We start from the raw sequence: 23,488 nt of genomic DNA on the forward strand, positions 1-23,488 counted from the left end.
CATCAGCAATAATGTCACGAGGCCATTGTTGCTGTTGTATCCCTGTTGCCATTCGGAAAAATGAGGGAGAAAATTAGCGTTTTAAGAATTTTCAAATAATATCTCTGATTTTTGCTATTTTTTGGATAAAAGTGTAAGCGGAAAAGTGGAAAACGAACCAACGCTAAACTACCGCTGCCATACATATTCAAATAAATAATTCTTTTTGGGGGGGCTTCTTGCTATACAAAACATAAACGTAAAACTTATATATAACCAGAGATTACTATTATTAGAACGAAAATACGTGAATACTATGGAGAAGATATTTATCAATAAAAAAAGTACTTTCAAAACATGTATTTTTCTTTGACCTATTATTTTAAAGCACAGGAATTATGTTATCCTTACACTCTCATGAAAATGTCTTCATCAACCTTCGGCTGGGTAAAAATTCATCTAAATATAAACACAATACAGAAATATATCAAAATATTTTTAGTTCTTTAATATCCACCTCTTTAAGATAATATAAACTATTTAGCGTAACGTTAACTTACGTTACATAATTAGCAAGACCAATACACCAAAATGAGTTTTGGTGATCGATGTGCATAGTGTATATACTGTTTTTCCTACTTTTCATTATTTATTCTTTATTATATTTCCTTAATTAGTGCTGGCAAATCGATATGGATCTTGCGCCCTATGGGGCAGCACTTTGATGTGTATTATGTATTAAAAATTTCGGCAACTGGTCTGTGCAACTATGCTCAGCCCACTCCTTTTGTATGCCTCAACAACTACCCCTACGCTATTCCGTTAGCTTCAAGAGACGGAAGTAGGAAGACGGTACAGCTGTACCACCTACGAGGAGAACGATATGCCAAAGTTTTTATACTACAGATGTGCTAATTTGCTTTTACGATTTGAAAGTTATGCTTCAGATATATTTAAATCGCTATTTTACCTAAGTTTTGCCACTGTTACATATTGCCACATTGTATGTGATTCAGAACTTCAAGTGCACAGGTTTGTTCCATCATTTGGATTTATTTTTCACTTTTATGATACCCACTAAGGACAGATATGGATAGGTAAAGATTTCAGGGTCGTGTTCCTATTAAATAAGCGAAGCCCTATGACCTATATATCATTAGAGGTAATGTATTTATCCCTAGGAAGGGCTATAAATAATAAGATCAATCATATGCTTACATACGGAACGATCACAACAGACGACATTCTGACATCATACCGGGCGACGACATTTCATACGACCATCATAACAGACATTCTGAACATGCAAAACCCAGTGAATAGACTATAAAACTTCAATCCTCTACATTCCTCAATAATAAGATATACTAATTTGGAAAGATGCTCAGTAGAATTCAAGGTAGGGCTGTCTACTACGAGGCTCAGGAAGCTGTCCACTACCAGCTCCCCCACAACCGGGGTTAATTAGACGGATCGAGACTCATCGTTCCTAAACATTTCAACTCCACTAGTGTCTATTCTCTATATTTTCCTGCCCAGGTAAGAATGGCAACAAGATGGCATGCATTTAGGAAAGGTACCCTCGTGTGTCTACGGCTTCCGAAGGCCATATGTTGAAGGGAGCGATACACGATCTTATTACTGACTGTACGACTGTCGCCTGCTTCAGCTAGGGGGTAATTTGAGCTATTGTTTACTTCGTTGACAGTGAGGCTGAGACGTCTCACTCGACGATTATTCTAAGTTAACTGTGCTTTGCACTTTGCCCCATCGCTAGTTCTTTTTCCCGCCATCCGTGCATTCTCGGTATGCACTTGACACTGTCTAATGTTGAAATGCTGTCCCGCTGAGGATTTTGGAAACTGTATTTCCCATGCGACGAGTGACTATCTGCCCGATATTGAAGCTGTCTATGTCATAAAGTTTACCTATACTGGTATGTGAAACCATGATTATCAACAACCACAGTGCTAGCTTTATGTGCATTTAGCACAACTTCCTCACGTAAGCCCAGATGCGGCGCAGCGCTATTCAATTTCCATAGCCATGTCTATCCCTAATTTAGTGTAGTTACAACACATGAAGCTTGGACATACGTATAACGATTGCAATAGAAAAAGATTAATTTACTACCAAAAAAGAGGAGAAAAAGACACAGTATATTGGTTCAGAAAAATCAAGGACATTTTTTCTAAAGGTTTAATTGTTCTTACTGGATTCTTTTATAAAGAGAAACTTAAAGTAAGGAAAGTAGAAACAAATATCAAAATTAATTCGGATTACAATCAGAAAAAAATTTAAACACCTATATTAAAAGACGAAACGTCATCTCTTTATCCAAAACATCTTGAATGTATTAAGTTCCATCAGGTCAAGGCTACAATTCATACCTCTAAATCTACTGCTTTATGGTTTGAAAAAATAAGATATGAAACCGGAATTAAAGCTGTACCCTCTAGATGCATATCCTCGAAATATCCTGATGTGTCTCCCATGGATTAATGTGCATTGTTACGTTTAAAACTTGGAACTCTTGGAAATCAATATGTAATATGATGGTTCAACAAGAGGACTCTCAGACGGAATATATTAGAAAATGAGATTATAAGATGTCTTTATATATCTAAATCTTTGCTTGTTGAATTTTAAATTTCAGACTGAACGTTTGAGGATTATTCATAGTGTTTCCTTTAATCTCATTTTTATTAATAATGCCTCATAAATATTTATTCAAATATATGAAAATTTCATTTTGTAATTTATAAAATACGCTGTTTTTAAATATTTTTAACCCAGAGGGATATTAGCCCGAATTCTGAACAAATGTGTATGTGTGCAAATGAAAACAAATGAACCCTTTGCGCGTAATACAAAGTATGAAAGCTTTCAGTTTAATATTTGTTTTTCCTGTATCTCTGGGTTTGTAAATTCTTTAACATCCAGTATATATACAATCGAGACATTTTCATAAAAAAATTATTTAAATCCATTTCTTCCAAATTCCATGTCGTGACTGATTTGTTTGAGTAAAAGTCAGGTTATTTGAAAAAGGCAAAGAAAAGGATGGTTACGTACCTGGCGCGAGGGAGGGTTTTGCGGAGAACGTTCTAAGGGAAATTGCCTCATATACGTTGAGATAAGGGAAACTGCAGAAGCCAACCATGCAGCCAGCACGTTGGCGAGGAATGAAACAGGGTAAAACTCTTAGCAATCTTAATGACAGAGCATATTGCTATGGAACATATATTGAAAATACTTCGTTTGAAAAGAAAGCAATATAATCTCATTTATTATTTCTAGTACGTTTTGACATGAAGGCCACAGAGAGAAAAAAATCTAAATTAAAAAATAACATCCTTATTCGTGTTTTAATGATAATCTGGAGATTTTTTATGCGAAATGCCAACAAATCACTTACGAAAAACAAAAAGAAAGTGGCTGACGGTCACTTCGAATTGGGAGCACAGACAACAAGGCAAAATATGCCTAAGAAAAATTTCAATAATAGCTACAGCTTTCCTTAATTCAATGAGAAGTTATAGTTAAAAATAGAGCATATTGGTAAATCATAACTGAATATTGTGTGTAAACTAGTAAATTAATTTAAGAACACAAAAAGTAATTTAGCAATAGCATTTAACTGCAAATAATCACTTTAATTTCAGGTTAAGATATAATTTCATTTGTATTTTACAGTTCTGAAATGTAGCTGCAAAAAAGAATTTTAAACTGACTTTCTGTTTCCATTTCAGCTGTAGCGAAATCGATTGTACTGAAAACATCCTTCCTCTCTCTTATCCAATAAGGCAATTTTTTCCGTTCAAATCCAATGCTCAGTCAATGAGATCGTCACTTAGTCAGTCATTTTTCAGTCAAAGTCCAATATTTATTCAGTCACTGGTCAGGCAAGGAGATGTTCCCTTTCTCGGTCCTTGTTCAGTGAATGTCCAATTTTTAGTCTGTCAGTGGTCAGTCAATGAGATCGTCACTTAATCAGTCATTGCTCAGTCAATGTCCAATTTTTAGGCAGTCACTGGTCAGTCAATGAGATTGGTGTCATGGCAAACGAATTTTTGACGAATATGAATTGAAATTGTGTAAACTTGTCTGAGATCTCGATAATATGCTATAAGTCCTTTGTTTATTTTAAATTTTTTAAAGCAGAAATATTTTAGTAATGGTTTTCTTAGGTTTGAAATTTTGAAACGCTTGCTATGAGTCGAAGAAGGATGTTGAGTGAATTCGTCGTCAATATAGATAACAGGGACGGTACCAACGACGGCATCAACAGGGTGTTCTTGAGAATCTTGAATTGGTTTGAGTTCTGTTCTGTCTATTTGATCCAATTTGCCCTTCATTCCTGGTTCATTATTTGTGTTAAGGAGATTACCAGAATCGATGTCACTTTGTGCTCCAAGATCGTTATGCGATACAATGCATTCAGCATCCAATGATTTAAAACAGGGATTCAAACTGAATTCTTCTTGGTTCAACATGGTTATACTGCTATTCGGGCCTATTTGATTACCTGAGTTATCAGGTTTTGGAAAATGAAAATCCTTTTCTGTTTCATGTTGGAGGTAATTAAATTGGTTTTCATCGCTGATATTGTGCACATCATAAGGATTATTATCGAAATCTTTGGCAAAATGGTGGATGTGGTCAGTATCACTATCAATATGCAAATTAAGAAGATTATTATCAAAAGCTTCGTTATTAACTTCGAGGAGATCGGTGTCTCTGTTTATATCCACATCAAAGGAATCATCATTAAATTCATTAATATCATCATATGAATCAAGGAAATCTAAATTAAGTACCTTCTTTCCGGTGTTAAACTTGTGTTCATTACGGTTAATAGAGTTTTCATCATTATTTTTCCGAGTTTTCTCTTCTCTCCCGGGAAACAAAAGAAACACAGTCGCAAAACAAATAAGTATGCCCAATAGGCTGTCGATAAAGGGTGTTGGTATAAAAAGGTAGCACAATACTGTGAAAAAAAAGAACTCCATTTCTAAAAATGGTTCCAATTCGATTTCAGCATTAAAAATAACAAGTTTAAGCAAATAAGCTCCACACGTAAGTTTTTAGCACCACTAGATTCGGTATCTCTAATGATTATGGTTTATAAGCATTGTTAAAAATGTATACATTAACTTTGTTGTAATTCAACAAAAGCCTAAAACAATTATTGGTAAATTCCTTGTTTCGAACGCTATTAAAAGGATTCCTTGAATATGTAACAATGAAAGGTATTCTGATATATAACTCATAATAGAAGGAAGATTCTATGTGTCTGTCTTTCGTTTGGGCTGAGTGTAAGCTAATAGACCCAGGGCTACGAATTTCCTACACAGGTGCATCTAGAGAAGAGCCAGTTCACCTCGAAACGAGGTTTCCAAAATTTGAATGCGGTTTCAAATTTTATTTTTTTAATTTTTGTTTTATTCATTTGTCTTTGATAAAATCGCATTAAATCGATAATTCTCTTTCATTACATCAGCAATAATGGCACGAGGCCATTGTTGCTGTTGTATCCCTGTTGCCATTCGGAAAAATGAGGGCCAAAATTAGCGTTTTAAGAATTTTTAATTAATATCTCTGATTTTTGCTATTTTTTGGATAAAAGTGTAAGCGGAAAAGTGTAAAACGAACCAACGCTAAACTACCGCTGCCATACATATTCAAATAAATAATTCTTTTTTGGGGGGCTTCTTGCTATACAAAACATAAACGTAATACTTATATATAACCAGAGAAGTAGTATACACCCACTATATGCGGCAAAATGATGCCGCCATGACGTAATAGAACAAAGGATGACGCAACGTGAGCGTGGCCTCCGCTATATTGGATCACGTGACTTCCATCCGCCATGTTGGATCACGTGACGTCCGCCCGCCATATTGGATCACGTGGTGTTCCTTTGGAATGACTCATTATTCGGTAAGTATTTATGAAGGATTTAATTAATTATTATTTAACTTACCTAATTAATTTATTAATCACGTGGTCTTTGGAGAACATCGGCCATTTTGTTTTGTACGGTGATTTATGCTGCCCTTCATGACAGTTTCAAAAATTTCGTGGGCTCGAACCCACGATGTCGAGATCTCCAGCTACGCGCTTTAACCACTGAGCCACGCTTTTGTTACCACAGAAGACTAAAAATTCGTACTTAGAAAAAAAAAAGGCAAAGCGTTCAACGAGTTTACCGATCGAAAAGTTTCTTTTAAACGATGAAAGAGGGGTAGAAGACATATATTTTAATTTCTTAATTTTTTTTTCGAACATTGATTACCTTCTTTAAGATATTATAAAGATTATTTTGTGCTTAATTTTTAATTAATATTTTCAATTTATCAAATGAATTTTTTTTCTTCTAAGTGGGTGATATTATTTTCGAATGGAAGAAATTTTTTTAAATTATTTATTATCTGCAGATAAAGAGTTAAAATGATATTTTTACATCTGTACTGATTTTCTTGAAGCTATGTTACTGCTGGCGCCATCTAGCGTCCAGAACATCATCTAAAAGTAACAGGATCGTAAAAAAATAATATGAAAATGTAATATATTTCCTTTTCACGGGGTACGAACTCGCTACCACCCAATAATTAATAAAAAGGAATTGAGGGGGACCGCATCCAAGTCTTTAAGCGATACCCCACAATTCCTTGGTTGATATGGTTCTTAATTATCTGCATAAGGTTCTTCCGTGCTCCGCCATCTTGGATTTCCTCTATAGCCGTCATTTTGAAGAATTTTCTTGGTGGGTAAATGAAGTCACCCTTATCATGTTTGTGCATGATTTGGTTGGGAAATGGCGTCTGCCTTTTCACTCCCTTTGTGTAGACATCCGCGTAGGTGAACGAATACATTTCTGTGGACCAATCAGAAAGCAGAAAAATGATGTCATGCCCTCTTAACCAATCCGCGTATTCAGACAAAGTAAAAAGTTCGGAGCCGAGTTTCAACCGCTGAATTGCCTCCGAAATTCATTACTTGCTAAATTCTAGAAGTTTGTTACCACGCTTTTTGAAAAAACAAGAAATTCTCTTCGTATCTGCGAAAATGGTATCAAGAAACAGTAAACGTTCTTTGGAACCCTTTTTTGATCAAGTAAGTATTCATATTTAAAATTTATTTTATTTATTTTTATTTTATTTATACATAAAATGTATTAAGGTTATTATGTGTTTAATTTTATTATTTTAGTGTTTTGTTTTTTTTCTTTGACCACGTGCCTGTAATACTGACACGCAATTAAAATTTTTTGTAGTGTGAGGATTCCGATGTATCTGTAAGAGATTCTAATGATCAGGTAAGCTAAATTTTATTTATGTGTTTTATTTACACGGCTTAGATTTTTTTATTATATTTTACCCTGTTTTGTTGAAACACGTGTTTGTAATATTAACGTTTCAAAACAGTTATATCGCCATATTATTTTCAATTGTTCTTTGACCACGTGTTTGTAATACTTACATGATTAAAAATACTATTATTTTGTAGTGTGAGGATTTCCATGCGCTTTTAAGAGATTCTGATGATGAGGTAAGCTAGTTTTATTTATTTCCTTCTGTGGCTTATTTTTACAATATATAGTTTTTTGCCCCACCTAGAAAAAGACTATTCACTATTTTTAATTTATTTAGTGCCTGAGTGAAACATCTCAAATATTCATCGAAAATCCTATTGACGGCATTGAAAATTATTTTAGTGATTCAGGAGATGAAGTACGTAGTTTTTTTTTTTTTTTTTTTTTTTTTTTTTTTTTTTTTTTTTTCCTGTCATTAATTTTTTTTTATTTTTTTATATAAGCTGAACCTAAATTTCTTTAAACACAACTGTTACTTTTCTTTAGCTCTTAAGTGAAACTTCGCAGATATTTTTGGAGAATCCTTTGGTTTTGGCTCTTTACTATCAAGTAGGCTCGGGATATGAGGTAATATCAGTTTTTAATATATATATAAATATATATGAGAATTATTTTTTCTATGTTTTTTATGTTTTTCTATGTTTGTTATGTTTTTCATATCACTGTGATGTCTATACATGTTTTAGACTCAACCTTCTGCTCCATCTAAAGGACCTGCATATGTGGAACATGACATTTCAGTAAATGTGAGTTTTTCTCCTGTTTTAGGGCTTATGGTGTGTTTGCGTGTGTGCTTATTTTCATTTACACTGAATTATGTTCTTTTCTTTCCAGATGGAAAATGCTATTATACTCAAGGCACGGCGTCGTAACCGAAAGTATCAAGGCGAGGAAATAACCTTCCAGGCACGTGTTGATATGAATCGTCTGCCTCAAAATATTCGCAACAGGCCTCTTCTAGCCGTAACTGAATCTGTTAGACAGCTGTTTGAAATATTAATTCAACGGTCAACAGAAAATCTAAGGCCGACAGATTGGATACGAATGTGTATCCAAGCCGATGGATTGGATAAACCCATGTCTACGAAAATTATTGCCGTATCTTCCATGACGGTGGAGACCTTATTATCGGTTATTATGAAAGTTCTGCAGTCAAAAGATGAAATTCGGCTGGATTCAGGCTTCCTAGTAGATGTGATCACGATTCGCAGGGATATCGGTGCAGGTAGAGCAAAGATAATCAACATTCAAGTAGATCGTCTTAAAAAACGCTCTGTCCTTTCCATCCCGTCAGATGATGAAGGGTTGTGTTGCGCAAAAGCAATCGTATATGCCCTAGCTTATTTTGAGCAAGACAAGTCAGCGCTTAATTCTCTACGGGATCGGAGACGATCTGTTCTAATGCTACGAGCTCAAGAATTACACAAGTGTGCTGGAGTTCCTCTTGGTCCTTGTACATACACTGAAATCTGCACATTTGAAAATCATCTAAATATACAAATCGTAGTAATAAGCAGTGAAAATTTAAATAAAGTAAGCCAAAGATTTTAAACAAAAAAATTAATTAAATTGAAAAAAAAAATGTAAAATGAAATTATATTTATAAACTGTTTATTTCTAGGTCTCGTATAAAGGAAGATATCGAACTCGTCGCATTAATTTGTGGCAACACAATGGCCATTTTGATGTCATTACAAATTTACACGGTTTTTATGGTTCGAAAAACTATTGCGAAAATTGTGAAAAGCCATATGACCGTCCAGAAGATCACAGGTGTGACAATATGTGCCATGTCTGCCTAAGATTTCAATGCGTTCCAGCATTGCCTAAAAGATGTAAAGATTGTGATCGCCTCTGTCAATCTGAGGACTGCTTTGCAGCGCATAAAGCCGTCACAGGTAGACAAGAGCATTCAGTATACGATAGGGTAAGTATTACTCAACTAGGGGAAAAAAAAGTTTTTAATACTTACATTTTTAAAACCTTTTTTTTTTTTCTAAATATATTTTTAAAAAATCTTTGTTCTACTTTTTTTTTCCTAATTACAGATGTATCAGTGCAGACAATGCTCAAAAGTTATCATGCGACGGCAGTGTCCTAAAATTTTACATCGTTTCGGGACTATCAAATGCCCTTCGTGTAAAGAGTATGTTATAGCGTCAGAACATCATTGTTTCTTACAACTCATATCTGCGAAAAGTCCATCCGATAAATTAATTTTCTTTGATTTCGAAACTGACCAATCATCAGGGGAACACATCGTAAACTTTGCTGTAGCGCAGTACAAATATGGCCCAGAGAAAATATTTAAAGGATACGAAGCATGTCATGAATTCTGCTCTTGGCTGTTTACAACAGTGCACAAAAATTACACTGTTATTGCACACAATATGAAGGGGTAAATGTATTCTTATTATTTTTAATCTGCATATATATATTATAGGGCTATTGTTTTAAATATAATACATTTTTTAAAATATAATAATTTTTTTTTCTTTACAGATTTGACGGTCAGTTTATAATGGCATGGCTTTTAGAACAGGGTACGGCACCTGAAGTAATCCCTAATGGCTCTAAAGTGATGGTAATCACCCATACCGCCCTCAACATAAAACTTATTGATTCTTTTAATTTCCTGCCGATGGCTCTCTCAAAGCTGCCTGCTTGTTTCGGCCTTACAGAACTAAAAAAAGGATATTTTCCGCACCTTTTCAACAAGAAAGAAAATCAAAATTATGTGGGATTTTTACCTGAGCCTAAGTACTACAATCCTGATTGTATGACTAGTGCGGTGCGAACCTCCTTTTTGGAATGGCATAAAGAACACGAGAAGGATATATTTGATTTCCAAGAAGAAATTCTCACGTATTGCCGGTTTGTATCAACAATCTATTTCTAATCCTTCATTATGATCCGTCTTTTAGGTGTATTTTTTTTGGTACCATGTTTTATTTATTTATTTACTCTTTTCGTTTTCAGATCAGATGTTGATATCCTTCGTAGATGTTGCGTTGAATTTAGAAATCAGTTTTTAGAAATTACAGGAGTAGACCCCTTTTGGTATTTTACAAACCTTTTCTTTTACATGGTTTTGTCATTTTTTAACAACGTATTGTATACGTGCATGTATACTTTATGTATATATGACTTACACTTTTCTTGTCCGTTTTATTTTCAGTTACATAACCATTGCATCAGCGTGTATGGCGGTTTACAGATCCCGACACATAATACCTAATACCATCGCAATGATACCTGTAGGAGGTTATATCAATCGCACGAATCATAGTCCTGACTGTATTCGTTGGCTTGATTTTATTGCCCAAAAAGGGAGCATTGAAATCGAACACGCTTTGAACGGAAAAGGAGAAAGACGATTGGATGGTATATCTGTAGATGGATATTGCAAAGAAACAAATACTGTTTATCAATACTACGTAAGAGTTCAATATTTATTTATTTATAAATATATTATTTAATTTATTTATTTATTGGTATTATACGAAAAAATTTTTAACTATCGCAGGGATGTTTCTTTCACGGTTGCTCCACCTGTTTTGACGGAGACGCACTCCACACCATAACAAAATTACCCATGTCGACATTGCGACAACAAACGGTAGACAAGACTTACCAGCTACGTGATCGAGGGTATAATGTAATTGAAATGTGGGAGCATGAGTTTGAGATGAAAAAGGAAACAGATGAAAAAGTAAAATATTTTCTTCTAAGGCACGAGCTTCAGGATCGATTGAATCCTAAAGATGCTTTCTTCGGCGGGCGGACAAATGCCATTCAGCTGTATTATGAGGGTGATGCAAAGTATGTGGATTTCACTTCACTGTATCCATGGGTAAATACTTTTTTTTCTGTGTTTTGGCATAAAATAATCTTATTAAACGCGCATGTCTTATTTAAAAAGAAAATCGCTTTTCCGATTATTCATATTTTTTTCAATTTTTCCTAGGTCAATAAATACTGTTTGTACCCCGTCGGACACCCTAATATTATTACTGAAAATTTTGATGCCTTGGAAAACTATTTCGGTATTATAAAGTGCCGAATACTGCCTCCTCGAGGTTTATACCTCCCCGTATTGCCGTACAGAGCACAAAATAAACTGATGTTTCCCCTCTGCAAGAATTGTGCTGAATTGATGTATCAAGGCATTTGCCAGCACTCAGATGATGAGAGAGCCATCATTGGCACATGGGTGACTGAAAAAGTCAAATTAGCAGTGAGAAAAGGTTACTGTATAACAAAGGTAAGTATTTTGGGTAATTATTAGTATTACTGAATGTGTTATAAATGTCACAGCATGTAGTTTATTGTATATTATTATATTCATATTCCCACTATCTTTTTTTTTTCAGGTTTATGAAATGTACCATTTTTCTCAATTTACGGATACTCTATTTCAATCTTATATCAACTTGTTTTTAAAAATAAAACAAGAAAGCAGCGGCTGGCCAGCCGATTGTGTAAGCTCGACCGAACGAAAACGCTACATTGAAGCCTATTTTGAGCGAGAGGGTGCGCAGCTTGATGAATTTAATATTAAGAAGAATCCTGGAAGACGGCAAGTAGCCAAATTTGCTTTGAACAGCTTCTGGGGGCGGTAAATAATTATTATAATGTTTTTAATAGAAAGAGTTGTTTCACATCTTTATATCATTTATTATTTCTTAAAAAAATGCTCATTCTTTTCTTATATATTTTTTTCTTTAAAGATGGGGAATGAACCTGAACAAGATACGTTTGACTTATGTTCATACATTACCTGATTTCAATAAATTATTAGCAGATCCAACAAAAAATGTAAGTTTTGTAATTTTATTTTCTAATGTAAATTAAGATGTATATTTTTAAATGATTAATCTTGCAACCTGCTAACTTTTCCTCCAGATCAAAGACTTATATTTTCCGACTCCTGAAGTAGCTGCTGTGCAATGGGACTATAAACATTATTTTGTTCCACAGGGCACATCCACAAATGTGTTCTTGGCAGCTTTTACTACTGCATGGGCACGGTTAAAGCTTTACAGTGAAATGGAGAAGTTGGGCCGTGCTGTGTTGTATCATGACACGGATTCAATTATATACGCAAGCGATTTTACAAACGATCCGCCTCTTGGTAATTTTTTGGGGGATTTTACAGATGAACTCAATGGAGATACTATTACTACATTTGTCTCTGGTGAGCTTCATTTTTATTTTTATTTTTTATTAGGTTGATCTTTTATTCTTGTAGTTTCTGTAGCATATTTTTTCCCCCATTCAGGAGACCCTAAAAATTACGCTTATGTAACAGCCCGAGGAATGACTTGCTGTAAAGTTCGAGGTTTCTCCCTCAACTTCAAAAATCAACAGATTTTAAATTTTTTGGAGATTAAGAATTTAGTGTGCTCAATGGATCGAAAAACAACAATCGCCATGTACGATGAACATAAAATCATGAGAGATGCCAAAAAGAGGAAAGTTTTAACTAAGGCAGAAACAAAACTATACAAAATTGTTTACAACAAAAGAGTCCTAAAAGAAGATCTAACTACTGTTCCCTATGGATTTTAAGTGGTATGCATCTCATTTATTTTATTTCATTGCAGGGTTATTGTTGAATTAATGTTAAAAAAATTATATTTTGCAGTAAAATTTTAAAATTGTGTGGTTGACTTTTTTTTCTTTTTTTTTCTTAGCCTTTTCTTAAACGAGAGGAGAATATAAAGCTTCACACATTTCTGAAGATCATCAGTACCCCACAAAATGGAGTGGCCTGTGTTGAAACACCCTTCCACATCTCTCATCAGCGGTCCGACAGGATCCGGTAAGACATATTTTGTGAAACGAGTCATCGAAGAAAGTCTGCTTTCTCCTATGCCTCAGCGTATAATTTATTGCTATGGAGCATATCAACCTATTTTTAGTAAAATGAAAAATGTGCAGTTTGAAGAAGGACTACCATCGAACCTCAATTCCCTGCAAAATGCACTAATTATCATTGATGATTTAATGTCTGAGTTAGCGAGCGATACTCGTTTAAGTAAACTTTTTACGAAAGGAAGCCGTCACCGAAATCTTTCTATAATATTTATCGTTCAAAATTTATTTCAGCAGGGTAAAGAGATGCGAACCATTCATTTGAATTGTCATTACATGATACTGTTCAAAAATCCTAGAGATAAATGTCAAGTCGTACATTTGGCAAGGCAGATGTTCCCCGGGAAAACAAAGGCTTTTCAGGAAGTCTTCCAGGATGCAACTTCAAACCCTTACAGTTATTTACTAATAGATTTAAGACCAGAAACCCAAGAAATGTTAAGGTTACGTACAGGCATTTTCATTTCAGATAAGCATTTTGTTTATGAACTCCGTTAGTTGCTGTTGCACTCAACAAGTTTTCTCCTTCAGTGATTTAATTTGTAGGTTTTTTAAAATTTAAAACTCTCTTTTACATTGTAAAAGAATAAAATTTGCCACACCGAATTTTTTTTTTTTTTTTTTTTTGAAAATTAGATTATTTAAAAAATGTCCTAAAATATAAGATCTGCACAAAAAGCGGTTGCTTATGCGACCTTTATAAAAGAGAAGGAATTGTTAAAGTACCAATCATTTGAGGTCCAGATGTCGAGCCTGGAACATCTTAAACTCCTAGGCAAAAGTAAAGTAAAAAAAAACTCTTCTAAGAAAATGTTCCAATAGTGTTATTAAAAGTGTATGTGAATGTGCTTTAAATGTATTACAGGGTAACGTTCCTTTGTCTAAAAGACAGAAACGTAAACTGGCCGTATATAAACGGACTTTGCGTACATTAGGTGATAAAAAGATACCCTTATTTAAAAAACGGAGACTATTGGTACAAAAAGGTGATGGATTTCTTTCGTTGCTCATTCCTGCCGCAGTTTCTGTACTGAGCACATTAATTAATGGAGTTCGCTCGTAAATTTATCCTTGTACCCTCGGATCGAGAATTAGAATTTGCTGAAAACCATTTATCAGATTTAGATCAGCAAATGAGCACCATTTTAAACGAGAAGTTATCCGAAGATGAAAAAGCCAAGCAATACCTTCAAATACTTCAAAAATATGTAACATTTCCCCAATTAAAATCAGAAACACAAGAAAGTGTTCAGCTTAGCAAAGAAGAAGAGAAAAAGTTTACCATGGAAGAAGAAATTGTGAATTCCGCTCCAGTGAAATTTAAGAACATTGCCAAAAGAATTATAGACTTTTTAAAACTTCACAATGATATTATTACATGGACTCTATCTAAAGAATTAATCATGAACCAAGTTAAAATTAATAATTCTAATGTTCAAGACTTGGTGAATTATTTGTTAAGAAATCAACAGACCAAGCCTGTAGGTTATGAAGAGTTTAAAAAATTCTTAGATGTTGTAGATTTTCCCAGGGAGTTTGTAAAAAACAAGTATCTGTTTACAATGTATGCTAAACCTAAATGTGTAAAAAAGAAAAGAAAATTGTATTCAACTTCTTGGATAAAATATTAAATAAAAAGAAAGATATTAGTTAAATTTGGTGTGTTTTTATGTGTGAAAAAATATTTTTTAATTTCAGGTTGAAAAAAAATGATCCAGATTTTTTTTTAAAGGTAAGTTTTTTTTCCTTAAAAAATGTGCAGATGTCATGAGTAAAATAAATCTTTTTTTTTCCAGTAATTTACAATGGAAAATAATTTTTAAGCTTAAATGAAACCTTTAAAATTTATTTTATAACTAAAAGGTAAAAGAAAAGTTATTTAAGAAAATTGTAAATTGCACTTTATTAATAAGAAAGACAAAACTAAAATTCCAAGCAAATTAATATTTTATTTCTTAAAAATCATTTTTATACCATACCTTTTCTTCACAAAATGAAATACATGAAAATCGCTATTTCTTACAGAAAGATTAGATACAATTGATTCCAAACATAATCCTTGACATCGTTTTAACAAATAATAAGTACAATATTGTCCACAAACATTTGATGTTACACTCTGAAGAGAAACTTGATTCCATGTCACACAGTTAAACTTGCTAGTAAATTTTGCTATGTCATCACCATAAGTCATGGGAGGAAGTCCATAAGAATCGAAAAATTCTGATTATTTTGAATGATTATTTGAAGTCTGATTATTTTCAATGAAGAAAGCCAGCCAGTGCGTCCCTTTCTCGTTGTGTTTATAAGTGTTGACTACAATAGCTGCTGGGAAACGATGAACATCTGAGATTTTATCTGAAGGCAAAACTCCAGTGTAGTACTTTGCTGTCCATTTGTCATGAGAGAGTATTCTATGAATTTCTGAAGAATTCATTAGTTACCAAAATCGTAGATAATATTTCTAGATTTATTGATTTCTATTAAGTTTTCAAATTCTGCATAGACTATTAACGATGTTGTTATTGGCAGAGGGAAACCGAATTTTACCTCCAGTCTCAAATTACTATGACGGACTAAATTCAAGTGAGAACCATCACACAAGTCAGGTGATAGATCGAAAAGAAATAAGCAGTATCCTTCTGGATACTCTGATCTCGAAAGATACAATCCTCGGTTTTCTGCATTGGCAAATAAATTCTGATAAGCACGAATAAAGGTTTTATTCATGAAATCAGGTTGAAGAGGATTGTGAGGCATAGGTTGCCCATCTACGTAAATGCCAATAAAATTGATATGATTGTGCTTAAATTCGAAGGGAGATTTTTTATAGTTTCCGTTGAAAGCATCATTATCGACACAAGCAACAATTAAGCGTTTAGGCATCTGGCCCGTAAAAATACTATCTTGAACAAAACTCATATTTCCTGATGGAATGGAATACACTTTGCAAAGCACTCGGTTGATAGGATATTTCGCTGTCGCTTTTTCTAAACTTTTTGCATGCCCTAAAATTACACCTGGACGGACTCGAACTTTGCGTACAAATAATGAGGCATGTTCCAATGACACTTTAAAATTCCCCTCCCCCAGTAAACAAAATTCCGGTTTGCTGCAGATAAGTTTAATTTTCATATCGACCATGTTCAACAAAAGTCTTTCTTGATGAAACATATCTAGATGTAGCCGTCCAATCATATCCACTGTAGCACTAAGTTTAAATTCTTCTGCTCTTTTATTGAATCCCTCATTAGGTTGCTTATCCGCAGTATCAAAAACATTCATACGGCCTGCTGTATTTTTAAAATATAATTCTGATGATAATTGAGAAGTTTTCGTATCAAAACCATGATTAAGTAATTTTTCTATGATGGCTCTGTAAGGGTACGTGTTATTGCTGGAGGAAATAAGTCTTTCATTTAAGCTTATATCAACTTGAGAAAAGAGGGAGTGCAGAAACAAATTCACGGGTCCCACTTTATCATCTTTTCCGAGAGAGCCGCCATTGCTTTTCAAAATTTTAACTTTGACGTATAACTGAGTTTGAGATAAATCCAAATAGTCATCGCCACTACCCGCGACATTGAATTCGACAGGACTTCCATCCGACACATTCGCAAGGGGATGAAATTCTATCCATTGTCCTCTTTCTATAACTGTTTGGGTTGGAGGTAATGTAAATAAATCGAGTTCAGATTTGGCGCATTCTGGAGAATCTTTTAAGAGGAAAGCCATTATGAGTTGAAAATGTCACGTCTTTGCACTTTCCTGGCTTTAGACGAAATGAAGCGTTTGGGAGATTTGCGTTTCCTTTTAAACTTTCCGTGACCAATCATCTCATCTGCTTTTTGAACTGCTTTCCTTGCTAATTTTTTTCCACTTTCTTTAGATCTGGTTTTAAAGGCTGATTTAAAATTTTCTCCTGATATCACATCGTTTGCAATTTGCGTTCCTGCACGTAGAGCTTCTTTTCCAACAGTTTTTGCTCCCTTAATTAAAAATGGCATGGCACTACGGAAAAGTTTCGCAAAAAATCCACCTATTCCGTATCCTTTCTGTAAAACCATTCCCTGATAATACGGCAGACCTTTTCCAGTTTGTCCCACATAATAATCCTCAAAGTGTTTGGTGCAACAAGCATATGGAATGAGCATTTTTGATACAGCTTTTAGAACGTTTACACTATGAATGAATAATTTTTTCTTTTGGTAAAGCTTTTTATAGAATTTGTCAAAAACGAAAGTGGAGCACTATGAAAACTTTACCTCTTTCAAACGGCACCAGACTCCCCGAATGAGATCTTATTTCGATTTCAATCGTTTGAAAATGTTGGCGAATCACTGGTAAATAAAAAGGTCGAGAGTAATGTTTGTCAATAATCTCTCCGTCTTTCCCTTCCACTGTTACAATTTTCAGAAGGGGGGCTTGTACGTCACCTACGATTTGTGGTTCAACTAAATCACAGTATACATACATAACGGGGAAAAAACCATTCGGATTCGCTACGAAAGGACTTTGGACACTTCCTTCGTAAACACCCGGTTCAAATCCTAAGAGCTCAGCTAGTCCTCCGTGAAGAACCACTTTTGATTGTTCATCCGTCTTTATCATTACTCTTTTCGTTATGTTATGATAAGAAAATTCAATTTTGTTTTTATGAGAAACTAAAGTCATAGCTTTTAATATGTCCGGTATCGTTTCATAATAACCAGGAGGAATATGCCGTCCTTCCAGTTCTCCATTGTGAACAGCAAACCCAACTAAATTATTATCTTTTCCGACATTATACCATGAATGAGGGTAAATAATATTTAGGAGAGCTAGTTCCCAGTCCCCATTACTAAGATCAATAGGAGACGGTAGTTGGGTAATAAATCGAGAAATTTTATTGTCTGGAAAAAATCTCCTAGAGCTATCGCTTATGAGTGTTACGTAGAAGGACATTTTCGCTCAAATGAAAAGTAAAATACAGTACGCATGTTTTTATATCATTTTCAAATTTGAAACCCAAGTATTAAATTTTTCAGGGTAACCCTGAAATTTAACAAAGTATTCTGATTTTCCCCAATGCTTTCTTGTCTTCAGTACCTTTTCGACAGGATAGTACCCACAGTCCGCTACTTTTTGTAATTCTTGTTTATAGAAGGTTCCTTGTATATCTTCTCCCGCTAAATCTCTTAATTTATAGACGATAGGATTTCGACGAATTATTTTATGGATTGTAAAAATTTCTCTTGTCCAATTTTGTTCGTATCCTTTCTCGAAGAGCATTTTTTCGCGGCTGATGCGTACCGTGTCTCCAATCTTTAAATCTGAAGGAACAGGTTTTTGTGCTGATTGCTGACCGTACAAAAATTTCCAAATTTTTTCTTGATTTTGTAGCGTAACCGATGCAGGTTCTGTCTTAATACTTCGATGCCATGTGTTGTTATAACTGGATATCAATTTATCTATAACATCGATGTACCTTCGTGTATTCATTTCGGTAAAGTATTTCCACATTTTAGTTTTAAGGGTCCTATTAAACCGTTCCACGACAGAAGCTTTTGTATTATTGTGTGTCGTAAAAAAGTGGATATTTTTCTTTTTCAAAAAATTTTGAACTTGCTTATTGGTAAACTCTTTTCCTGCATCTGTCTGTAAAGACTCGGGTGTACGTTCCGAAAATATCTTTTTGAAAGCAGATTTAATGGACACAGCTGTTTTATCTTTGAGAGGGATATCCCAAGCGTATTTGGAAAAAATATCTATGCACGTCAGTAAATATTTATAACCACTATTAAAAGATACCAGCGATTGCATATCCACTAAATCAGACTGAAATTGTTCGTCGATGCCCCCTACAATGACTCGGTTGCGTTGGAATCTGTGCCGCAGAGGTCTGTGAAGCGTATAAGAATCTTTCGCCTGCAACCATCTTTTGATTTCTTTGCTTTTTACTCCAGAAACACGTTGTAAAGCATTTATACCACCGAAGCTTGCCGTCTGCGCTGGATCCCGATATGTCAGATTCAGAATTTCTGACATTACAACAGGAATTTTTATCAACAGAAAAAGTTATGTTCATCCTCGCGCAAGAACTACCCAAATGAAATGATAAATCAAAGTGAACATTTATTTATACTTTTTTATACCCCGCTTCACCTAATCCTAATAACATCTTTTTTAAAAATATTAACTATTTAGTATTTTCTTAGTTAGAAAATTAAAATTCATGCCGAGTCACTCAAAAAGTATACAAATTTTTTTTTAAAAAAACAAAACAATATTTTGAAACAAAAAAGAAAGCAATACAAAAAAGTGAATAAAAACTAATATATTATTTTTTTTTTCAAAAAGAACTATTCAGTAAATCTTTAAACAAATTAGTTTCTTCACATACATATAAATTTTGAATAATATTCAGTACATCATTTACATTAATAACATCAAAAAGTCATCAGTAACAATTAGTTTACTAAAATTTATATTACATTCATTTTCACGAATGAAGTCATTTGCTATCTCAGGCCAATTAACTGTAAACAAAGCCTGGTCAAAATAAGTTTCACATTTTTCAGCACGGCTTGTTGATAAGCATTCATGTCCGAGCTGATTATTAATCCCTTGTTTGCAACCAAAACACACAAAAAGTTCTGAAATTTTTTTAGAAATAAATTTTTCAATACACTTACACAAAGAGTCCTGCAGCTCATGAAATCCATTTGGATGGTCTGGATCACCAGCATATTCATTCAATTCAAAATGTGTATCACCAACCACCTGCTTTTTCACAAAATAGTTAAGAGTTTTAGAAATAAGTGTTTCCTTCGCGACACCACATATTTCGCTATATATGGAGTCCAGTTTGCGTAAATGTTCTTTCCTCAACAGAACACGTTCCGGTAGAAATTCAAATCGTAAATCTTTTCTTTGGAACAATCTTTGTAGTGATATAATTAGTTCACCGTTGACATTTTGTTTTGAAACGCACACATCTTTCTTCACAATAAAAACACTATCGGAACCTTCAAAGGAAGCAAATGTATTGGTATGATCGCTCAATTCTTTCCATACTAGAGGAGAAAGCGAAACTCCATCTTTGCTAGGATGTAGCAAATCGTTGTCATCAGTCACATATTTCCGAACGTGAACCCGAGTCAAACCTAAAAAACACGATACAGTGACAAAAATATCCCCTCCGAGATGAAACATATTCTTTGGCAAAGAATCAAGCTTCAGCAAAGTTTCGTCATATGAAGCACCGCAAAACTTCTTTGATGATAAACATGAATTTGCAGCTAGACGTTTCATTATGCACAACAGTACAACAAAGCAAACACAAAACTAAATAAGCGACGCGTGGTAACAACTTCCAAAATTTAGTAAGTAATGAATTTCGGAGGCAATCCAGCGGTTGAAACTCGGCTCCGAACTTTCTACTTCGTCTGAATACGCGGATTGGTTAAGAGGGCATGACATCATTTTCTGCTTTCTGATTGGTCCACAGAAATGTATTCGTTCACCTACGCGGATGTCTACGCAAAGGGAGTGAAAAGGCAGACGCCATTTCCCAACCAAATCATGCACAAACATGATAAGGGTGACGTCATTTACCCACCAAGAAAATTCTTCAAAATGGCGGCTATAGAGGAAATCCAAGATGGCGGAGCACGGAAAAACCTTATGCAGATAATTAAGAACCATATCAACCAAGGAATTGTGGGGTATCGCTTAAAGACTTGGATGCGGTCCCCCTCAATCCCTTTTTATTAATTATTGGGTGGTAGCGAGTTCGTACCCCGTGAAAAGAAAATATATTACATTTTCATATTATTTTTTTTTACGATCCTGTTACTTTTAGATGATGTTCTGGACGCTAGATGGCGCCAGCAGTAACATAGCTTCAAGAAAATCAGTACAGATGTAAAAATATCATTTTAACTCTTTATCTGCAGATAATAAATAATTTTAAAAAAATTCTTCCATTCGAAAATAATATCACCCACTTAGAAGAAAAAAAATTCATTTGATAAATTGAAAATATTAATTAAAAATTAAGCACAAAATAATCTTTATAATATCTTAAAGAAGGTAATCAATGTTCGAAAAAAAATTAAGAAATTAAAATATATGTCTTCTACCCCTCTTTCATCGTTTAAAAGAAACTTTTCGATCGGTAAACTCGTTGAACGCTTTGCCTTTTTTTTTTTCTAAGTACGAATTTTTAGTCTTCTGTGGTAACAAAAGCGTGGCTGAGTGGTTAAAGCGCGTAGCTGGAGATCTCGACATCGTGGGTTGGGGCCCACGCAATTTTTGAAACTGTCATGAAGGGCAGCATAAATCACCGTACAAAAGAAAATGGCCGATGTTCTCCAAAGACCACGTGATTAATAAATTAATTAGGTAAGTTAAATAATAATTAATTAAATCCTTCATAAATACTTACCGAATAAAATTAATGAATGCCTCGGCGATTCAGCACGCACGGCATGGCGGGAAAAGGATGAGTCATTCCAAAGGAACACCACGTGATCCAATATGGCGGGCGGACGTCACGTGATCCAACATGGCGAATGGAAGTCACGTGATCCAATATGGCGGAGGCCACACCCCCGTTGCGTCATCCTTTGTTCTATTACGTCATGGCGGCATCCTTTTGCCGCATATAGTGGGGGGTATACTACTCAGATATTACTATTATTAGAACGAAAATACGCGAATTCTATGGAGAAAATATTTATCAATAAAAAAAGTACTTTCAAAACATGTATTTTTCTTTGACCTATTATTTTAAAGCACAGGAATTATGTTATCCTTACACTCTTATGAAAATGGCTTCATCAACCTTCGGCTGGGTAAAAATTCATTTAAATATAAACACAATACAGAAATATATCAAAATATTTTTAATTCTTTAATATGTGTTCTTGCCGAAGATAGCTCGAACTTATTTAATGATACTTAACTTCAGTAAGTGGACTGTAATATTAACAATAACAATTTTATTTTAACAAAAACAACATTATTGAATACTAGCACACGCATGTGCTTATAGTTACCTATGTAACTTAGCTAAAGAGCGAGCAACCATATGCTCTTACATCAAGTCAGAAATCATTCATACTAATAAAGCAAAAACGAAATAACTTTAGGGTTACACTAAAGCCAAACTCTGCTTGGCGTAAAACAATGCTGCCAAGCAATACTCTTTCAGACACCGAACATCCCGTCCGGCGTTGAAATATTAATTTCAATACAATAAGTAAAATTCAAAAAAGTAATAAATGTTCATACAATACAAAATGAAACAATGTAAATTAATGCACAAATTATAATACAAGTAATTACACTGTAAAAAGAACAAATATGATGGATTACAATTCAAACCTTCAAATAAACATAAAAATTCGTACATTATTTCTCAATTGGCAGTACAGCAAATTTAGTAACTGCTCGTTTATAAATACCATTTTTGGTTTTGACAGAGACAACTCGCACAAGGTTGTCCTTCCCATAAAACACATCTACAATTCTCCCTAACAACCATTTGCAGGTAGGAAGATTTTCTTCCTTAATCACTACCATATCCCCTATTTTAATATTTTGTTTAGCAATCATCCATTTATTTCTTTGAATCAAAGTGCTCAAGTAATTATTAGTCCAGTTCTTCGATATATTTTGTACCATTTTTGTAGTTTTTTGCCATAAACTAAGTCTGTTATTATCTACTTCTGTTAAATTGGGTTCAATTATTGAATTGATCGGTCGACCTATAAGGAAATGACCAGGGGTCAAAACATTTAAATCATCAATATTAGAAGTTAACGGTGTAAGAGGGCGAGAATTTAAGATTCCCTCTACTTGAACTGTTACTGTCAAAAATTCTTCGTAGGTTAATACTGAATTTCCTACTGTTCGTTTAAAATGAAATTTAAAGGATTTTACTCCTGCTTCAGATAGACCATTAAAATTTGGTGCTCTTGGGGGTATAAACTTCCATTGTATACCTTCCTCGGCTAGAAAATTAGCTAAAGTTCCATTCTGCTTTAGAAAAATACTCATTAATTTTTTTATTTCTGTATTTGCACTAACAAAGTTTTTTGCATTGTCACTAAATATTTTTTTTGGTTTACCTCGTCGGGCAAAGAACCTCTTCAGACAAGCAATGAATGCTTCTGTGGTTAAGTCATTGACAATCTCTAGATGAATTGCTTTTGTCACCATACAAACAAAAATACAAACATATATCTTATGATAGTTACCCTTGCG

General features: G+C 34.1%; 1 protein-coding gene across 1 annotated transcript; it reads right to left on the reverse strand.

Moving 5' to 3' along the window:
• Positions 1 to 15,673: 15,673 nt before the first annotated feature.
• On the reverse strand, positions 15,674 to 16,972 carry LOC146996105 (uncharacterized protein F54H12.2-like). Its single transcript, XM_085821353.1, has one exon. The coding sequence runs from the start codon at positions 16,970 to 16,972 to the stop codon at positions 15,674 to 15,676; it is 1,299 nt and encodes a 432-aa protein (XP_085677479.1).
• Positions 16,973 to 23,488: the final 6,516 nt, after the last annotated feature.

Source organism: Stegodyphus dumicola, chromosome 7, assembly GCF_044657685.1.
Source record: "Stegodyphus dumicola isolate Sdum_Otavi_A_Nest chromosome 7, ASM4465768v1".
NCBI classification, from domain to species: Eukaryota; Metazoa; Arthropoda; class Arachnida; order Araneae; family Eresidae; genus Stegodyphus; species Stegodyphus dumicola.